Genomic DNA, 8,489 nt, shown 5'->3' with positions numbered 1-8,489 from the left:
GGACGCCCTCGGGAACACAGGAATCGCAAAAACATGGATTGCACCAAAGTAAAAAAGGCCCGGGGAATCTCTATTGGGAGAGACTGGAACAAAAATAAAAGCTTGGGCAGCACAGCCATCTTGAGCGTGTTAATTCTCCCAAACCAGGAAATGTGTTGAGGGGACCATGTGTTAAGGTCTTTCTGAATGGCAGTTAATAGGGGAAGAAAGTTATGTCGGTAAAGCTCCGACAAGTCTCGCGTAAGCCAGACACCCAAATATCTCAGCTTCCCCTCACACCATTTGAAGGGGAAGGTGGAACACAAATGCAGGTCGCCACATTAATGTTCAGGATCTCAGATTTTGAATTATTAATTTTTAGATTAGCCAATTCCCCGTATTCTTTAAACTCATGGAGTATAACTGGGAGCGATGGCCGTGGTTGCGTGACAACAAAAAGTAAGTCGTCTGCATAACCCAAGACCTTGTGCATGACCTCACCAGCTAGGAGGCCCTGAATGTGCACGTTCCGTCGGATGGATTCCATGAAAGGCTCCAGGGATAGAATGAAAAGCAAGGGAGAGAGCGGGCAGCCCTGTCTGGTCCCATTCGCGATGGAGAAGGAGTCTGTTAACACTCCGTTAACCCTCACCCGAGCCGAGGGGCCGGAGTACAGGGAGGAGACCCAGCGCCGCATATTCGGTCCAAAACCCATATGGTCCAAGACCGCAAACATAAAGGACCAATCCAACCTGCCAAAGGCTTTCTCAGCATCTGTTGACAGGAGGATGGTTTCAGTCTTGGAGGAGATCGCGTAATGCATTAAGTTCACCGCCCTAAGCGTGCTATTGCGGGACTTGCGTCCCGGTGCAAAACTCGTTTGGTCAGGATGCACTAGGGACGGGATAAACCGCTGCATCCGATTTGCCAAAATTTTAGAGAATAATTTGAGGTCTGCGTTGAGCAGGGAAATAGGGCGGAAGCTACTGCATTGTTCCAAATCCTTGCCCTCCTTGGGGATCAGGAAAATGTTAGCCATCAGGGTGTGTGGGTGAATATCCCTACCCTCCAGAATAGAATTAAAGGAGCTCACCATCCGTGGCCCCGTGCCTATAGTAAAGCAAAGGGAGCCCGTCGGGACCAGGGCATTTCCCAAGTCTAGACGCTTTAACCGCTGCCCCAAGTTTAGTTAAAGTGATAGTCTCCATACTATCCGTCTCCTCCACAGACAGCTTCCTCCGCAGAGTTCTGTAGAGATAAGCACGTATCTTGTAGGACCGGGCAGCCTGAGCAGCAAGTGAATGGGTACCAGACAGATTATAAAGATTAGAATAATAGTCCGTAAAGGCAGACATAATCTCGTTGGGAAGTCTGTGGTGGGAACCATCCACGGGACTTATTTTAGGGATATAATATGGTCTGCAGCGAGTTCTCAGGGCCCTAGCTAAATATTTACTGAGTTTGTCCCCGTGTTCATAGTAAAGGGCCCTCAGCTTCAGGAAAGAGCGCCTTGCTTTAGTGATCAACAATGAAGAGAGGTCCCTACGTAGGAGGACCAACTGTTGGAAGGCAGCATCAGTAAGAAAATCTTTATGGGGCTGCTCTAATATCGTGATATACTTTCCCGAGGGCGGACGCGGCAGCTTTCTTCCGTTCAGACCCGACCTTGATGAAATGTCCGCAAACTACACACTTATAAGCCTGCTACACAGTTAGGGGGGAAACGTCCGGGGTCGCATTGTCCGCGAAATAGTTAGTCAGAAGGGAGTGCGTGTCAGTCTGAAGTACTGGATTCGTAAAGAGTGATTCGTTAAGTCGCCATGTCGTCGCTGTCGGTCGGGTCAAAGACAGTATCAATGGTGCATGATCCGACCAAGTGATCAGACCATAACGGGCAGACAACAATTTGGGGAGATGGTAGTACGGCAGAAAGAGATAATCAAGTCTAGTATAGAGTCTCGTGGAAGTGGAGAAAAAACTGTAGTCCCTATCGCAGGGGTGAAGCGCCCTCCAGCAATCTACCAGCTGAAGATCATGGAGTAAAGCTTTCATTTTTTGGGAGACATGCGGGGGAGTGCAGGACTGCCCTTCGGAAGTATCCACTTTAAAAGCCACATTGAAATCGCCGCCCAGGATCAAGAGACCCTCTTTGAAGGGGCGTAATAATCGAAGAATCTTGAAGAGGCTACGGTGTTTATTGCATTTATTATTATTATCTTTTATTTATATAGCTCCAACAATTTACGCAGTGCTTAATACAATACATATATTCAAACCGATACATTAGGTGGAGAGGCTCGGCTCGCAAGCTTACAATCTTGAGGGAATGAGGTGAACAAAAAAGGCACGGAGAAAGGATGAGAGGTAGTGTGGTGGTTGTATCAGTGACAAGGAAGTTCTAGAAGAAGGCTTCTCTGAAGAAGTGAGTTTTGAGATGTTTCTTGAATGTTGGGAGGGAGGGTGAAAGCTGAAGGTTCGGTGGAAGTAACATAGTAACATAGTTCATAAGGTTGAAAAAAGACCAAAGTCCATCAAGTTCCACCTATATACCTATTGTGTCCCTACTGTGTTGATCCAGAAGAAGGCAAAAAAAACCCTTATGAAGCAGATGCCAATTGCCCCATACCAGGGGGAAAATTCCTTCCCGACTCCAAATATGGCAATCAGAATAAATCCCTGGATTAACGTTCTGTCCCTATTAATCTAATATCCATAACTTGTAATATTATTGCTTTCAAGAAACACGTCCAGGCTCCTTTTGAACTCTTTTATTGAGGTTACCATTACCACTTCCTCTGGCAGAGAGTTCCATAATCTCACCGCTCTTAGTAGATACCAGAGATATGGGGCAGCCCAAGTGAAATCTTGTAGACGGGAAAATGAAGAGATGATAAGTGAGGAGGAGAGCCTTAGCCCATGGGAAGAACGTAAGAATCGAGTAGGAGAGTATTTGCTTACCTTTAGGGCCTCAGAAATAATTACTCCCAACTCTCTCTTCTGTTGTCACCGACAGAACAGTGCTCCCAACGCTCTATTCTGCCATGTCCCAAATGCATTATTTTACATTAATCAACATTAAACTGTAGCAGCCGCACTCGCAAAACTAAGGAAATGTATGTCTTGACCTCCAGCTCTCAAAGTGTTAATCTCCCATTTCACAGGGTAGAGGAAAGGACACATTTAGAATCTAGTTATTGAAGTTTGGTTTGCAAACCTAAATGAACCTAAATAACCTCCATAGTGTCTTACTAACTCTAGGGTTCTAAAGAGGGGGTTTGCTTGCATTCACTGACTTTATTGCGATGAATAATGTATTAGAAAAAGATATATGCATTTCCCCCCAACTTTATTATGTAGATATGTAGAGAATTTGATGTAAGTATTTCTAGGGATTCCAGGGTCTACTGGTAAAGGCCACTTCCAATGATCACAACAACAGTAAAACATTTGCACATTTATTATTATTAAAAGATGATGCTAACATATTATTAAACATGTTTTTTGAGTACATTATGGAGAGATTGAGAAGGTCAGCAGGTAACTTTAACAATGCAAAGCTTGAGTAAATAAGCAAAAATAATTACTAATGCAGTAATGGCTACAAACCACTATGTGAACCAAAGCAGAACTGAACTAAATGTACAGGATGGACTGTGTTGCACGTGTGTTTGTAAAGGCAATCAAACCTAGTGTAGTTCACACTGCAACATGACTGTGTGTATGTGTGTATATGTATGTATATATATATATATATATATATCACTGAGCACTGTACCAAATGAAAGTAGCATTTAGATAAGGGTTGTCAAACAATGTAAGTTGATTGAGCTATTATTAAATACAAGCTTTAAGGTACCAAAGCTATTGAAACAAAAATAAATCAATACAGTTAGCTTTGAACACTCTTTTTTTAACTGGCTTTACATCTGACAATTCTTTACATCTGACAATTTTCCATGTCTCTCCTCTTTCCCACTCTTTTCCATGTCCCCCATGCCCTCTTCCTTACTTTTCATCCATGTCAGCATATATTTATTCACATAACTAAATTCTTCCACTACTTCTCTACCTAGATACTTATAGAAATGCCAATACATTCAGGGAATCCCACCTGGTTAAGTCAAACACTCTCCCCAGTATGTGCCAAACAACCTTGTACTTGTAGGATCCGATATTGTTCTTGAGTGGCCTGATCCAGCCTGTAAACTTTATGTCTGACACCCCAGATTAAATTATTAATCTGTTTGAAGGAAAACAGTAGTACATGTGAAGATATTACCAAATCCTATGTACAAATATGTTTTTATACTTGTTAAGCATTTTCTCCCAACTGCTAAAGTTCTATATTTTGTTCTAGCCCAGATTAAGAACATTTGTGTTAGGACAAGTTTATGTTTGTTCTTTATTCACCATTCAATTTGGGATGTACTAGTCAGAAATGGAAATGTTTGACTAATATAAAACTTCCATGTTGGTATTTTAAAGCAGGTTACAATTTAATAATTACTAAATGGTTATTATTATTCTTGTTGTTAATAATTACTCATGTGGTGTTTGTTCAAATCACATGGCCTGTTTGCAAATATAATAAAAAAAAAACAAAAAACTTTTTTTTTTGCTGTGTGAAGTATAGTTGCAAATAAATTTATAAACGTCAACTGTTTTTCAGAAATCCAGTGGATATGCCTGACTATATGTACTCTGATATATGACCAGTAACTGGATCATTTTTGACTGATTCTCTTTTGCGCAAATAAGTACAGTATATAAACAAAGGTTTGAATATTGGTGGGAACCAAAACAATTGCTATTGATAAATAAACATTTGGTTATACAGATACAACGATGATATTGTTTTACTTGTATTAAAAAATTTGCCATGTTAACATTGCACACCTTCATGTAGGAAACAAATTATTACATGCATTAGCTCCTATCCTAAAGTAGTGTCCTCCCTGTCGGCGCATAACAAAACTGAAAAGGAAGACCTGTTCTCTAGCATAAAATTCCCATAGTTGGTTTCAAAGCATTAGAATGTATCTAGTATTTTTTTTTAAAAGACGTAATTTTGTTAGCTTATTAAGTACCTTTGATGTTTTACAGGCCCTTCTCTCTTCATGATCCTTCTTATTGTTTGTTTGGTAACCACTCCTAATTCCTTTATACAGTATGTTATTACATGGAATGCTACCTTTTCTGCTACTTCTTCTACAGCCTTTTTTTTGTCCAATGGATTCATGAAGTATAAAATGAAAATTAATTTTAAAATTAAGGCCATCACATGGGATGGATTCATGATATAAGCATGGTGGTTAATATGAGTAATGATCAAAGTAACCATCTTCTACATCTCCATGCTCACGGTATTCTGGAGCATCTCTTTCGTCTTCTTCATGCTCACGTTGATGGTATTCTTGAACTTCCCTTTGGTCTTCAACATGTCTGTATCCGTGGTATCGTATAGTTTCTCTGTCATAATCTTCCTCATCTTCTGTCATTGGGTACTGAGGGATCAACGGTGACTGTATATGTGGTTCATGCTTTTGTTCACCGTAGTAAATACTTTGTATGTGAGGGTAGCATAGGAATGCATATGTGCTTATAGGAGCTTTTAACTTGTTTTGATCCACACGGAGATAGGTCAGTCTGTTTGTGTTCATTGGATTGATTGCTGGGCACATCAAAGTGATATTTAAAGCTGAAAGAATAAAATACAGTTAAGTGATATATATATATATATATATATATATATATATATATATATATATATATATATATATATATATATATATATATATATATATATATATATATAAAATATAATCCAAGATACACAATTGCACACCAACCTTAATTGCTCTGCCCGGTGCCTGGTAACTGCAGCAGTGATGCATATAAATTCCAAAAGTAGTTGCCGGCACTCATGGGACTTGTTTTTAAATAATTTCACGAAACTCTGTGTTACAAGTCTTGAGTGACGGCAGCTACTTTTGGAATATATATATATATATATATATATATATATATATATATATATATAACACATTTAAAAGGATTTCTTTATATGTGGTTAATAGGTTTTTTTATCTGTATTCGTAAAATGTATTTAGCATAATGTACCATTGTCCATCTGTCTCATATAGGTTTTCCTGAAATATAATACCAATTACCAATTGTTATTAAAAAAAAAATAATCAAATACACTTAACCATATTCTGGGTTGTAACAAAGTTGGAAGTGTAGCATTGTCCAAAATGTCTTGGTATGCTGAATGGGGACATACCAAAGGGATGGCCCTTTTCTATCCAGGATGATTCCCTCAGTGCAAAAAGCAAGTTCCGTAAAGACATGGTTTGATGAGTTTGTGTAGAAGAACTTGACTGGCCCGCACAAAGCCCTGACCTCAACTCAATCGAATGCCTTTGGAATCAACTGGAAAGGGGATTGTGTGTCAGGCCTTCTCAGCCAACATCATCGCCTGACCTCACAAATATGGGCAAAAATTCAAAAATCTTGTGGAAAGCCTTCCCAGAAGAGTGGAAGCTGTTGTCCAAAATAGCTGCATCAGGGGGACCAACTACATATTAATGTCTGAGAGGATGAGAGCATTGCCCACAAGTATCTGAAGATTGAAAGTGTAAAAAATGCATTCATTTAAAAATTGAACAAAATATTTCATAATACTTTTCCTTAAAAGTGAAAAGGGCCGCAGTTACAGGAGGGTGGCATAACTGCATAACCAGAGGCTAAGTCAGACTCCCCAGCGTGCCACTGCTCTTTGGGCTGGTTGGGAAGATCTGAGATTTTCATTGTAACTAGCCTATAAACACTATGGATATAGTGTGACAGAATTCCCGGAATGTATGCATTGGATAAGTGCTTTTTGAATGGTATTCAGTGGGTATGTGCTGAAATTTAGTTTTGTGTTACTTATTAGCCACTAATCTAGCAGCAGCTCGACAATCAGAATGTGAATGCCTTTTAGGCTTTTTAGGTTATGTGTTCTCCTAGTTTGTATATATATATATATCCTCCCTGCTAAGATAAGGCCCTTCATATGTAACACAATACGTTCACAATGGATATAAAGTAGTAAGCTGTGGGCTCAGCTTTCTATTATTTGAAGTGATGTGAGTGACACTTAACAACCATATGAAAGCCAGAAAGTAGTTTTTATTTTTATGTGGTGCATGGTACATCTGCTGTAATTTTTGGGGTGGGGGGGTTAGTACCTGTTTAACTTCAAAAGTTAATGGTATTATGATAAGTAACAGAATAGTCAAGTATTAAATAATAGAGAATCCCAGATGCTACTTACTGTCAATTTCGTTGTCCTGGAGGTATAAATGTTCCAGTGATCTTGGAACAAAAAAGACATGCTTTAGTTTATTATGGCCCACGTTAAGTTCCACAAGATTTGGAAGGTCAAACATCTTCACAGGAATCTCCTTCAGTTGGTTGTGGGACATCCTAATAGCCTGTAGATTTGGAAGGTTTGTGAAATAGTCACCTGGTATTTCAGAAATTGAATTATTTTCCAGGGACAGATACATCAAAGATGCTGGAAGCTTTACTGGCATGGAATGCAGTTTGTTGTTGCAGATATTTAGTTGCATGAGACTCTTCGGTTTAGTTAGTGCCTTTCCCTTGATAGTCTCAATCTGATTGTTGCAAAGATCAAGCATGGTTAGATTTACCAGGCCTTGGAAATCATTCTCTCTTACTTTGTTAATCTTATTGAAACCAAGATGGAGTCTCTCTGTTGAACTGGGAAGAGGTGATGGAATTTCATCTAATTCATTATAATTCAAGAAGAGTTGCGTCAGATGAGGTATCTTTGTAAATGCTCCAGCCTCAATCTTGTCTGACATAATTTTGTTGTGACTTAAGTTGATTTCAGTTAGACTAGTGGCATTGATAAAAGAACTTGCTGTCACAGACTCAATTTCATTATACTGGAGGTGAAGCTGATGAATTCGGGATGGGATTTTGGGAATGGTCTTCAGTTTCCGATTATCACAGTACATTGTTAGTGGAAATGCTGGTGGACAAAAGCATTCCCTAGCGCAGTCAGTTGAGTATGGAAAATGTGGTACGCCATAGTCTACATTGTGGGTAAGTGGAACGTGTGGAGGATATTGGTTCTCGTGCTCAAGACCATCATCTTCATCATAGTCGTATATGTTGTACTGACATAGGCCTCTAGTCCCCCACAGTAAGGTTACAATTAGAAAGTAGATCGGAATCCCCATTTTGTTTATAAGACAAACCTGAAACAGAAGAATACCCTGGTTAACATATTAACGCTATATTTTGTCCTTTAAGTTTCTATGCCTTTGACATTGAGTACAAAAGTTCTTTATTTTGTGTATAAAATAAGGAAATACTTTGTGATTCTCCAAATAGCAACCAACTGCAATACATTCTAGTTTCTTTGAGCCATTTGTATTTTCATACAAGCCTGGCCCTTACTGACCCCATATCAGTATAGTCAATTTTAGCTACTGTCA

The 8,489-nt window shown here is 39.3% G+C and overlaps 1 protein-coding gene across 1 annotated transcript; it reads right to left on the bottom strand.

The window, feature by feature from the left end:
• Positions 1-5,291: 5,291 nt before the first annotated feature.
• On the bottom strand, positions 5,292-8,231 carry LOC149281100 (osteomodulin-like). The gene is made up of 2 exons (XM_089499777.1): positions 7,298-8,231; positions 5,292-5,677 (listed from the first exon to the last, which is right to left on the bottom strand). Exons 1-2 carry the CDS (start codon positions 8,229-8,231, stop codon positions 5,292-5,294), a joined length of 1,320 nt encoding a protein of 439 aa, XP_089355903.1.
• Positions 8,232-8,489: the final 258 nt, after the last annotated feature.

This window comes from Sceloporus occidentalis, unplaced genomic scaffold (assembly GCF_023333645.1).
Source record: "Sceloporus occidentalis isolate IW3139 unplaced genomic scaffold, rSceOcc1.0.p SCAF_139, whole genome shotgun sequence".
NCBI classification, from domain to species: Eukaryota; Metazoa; Chordata; class Lepidosauria; order Squamata; family Phrynosomatidae; genus Sceloporus; species Sceloporus occidentalis.
This window is presented reverse-complemented; position numbering and strand designations above follow the sequence as displayed.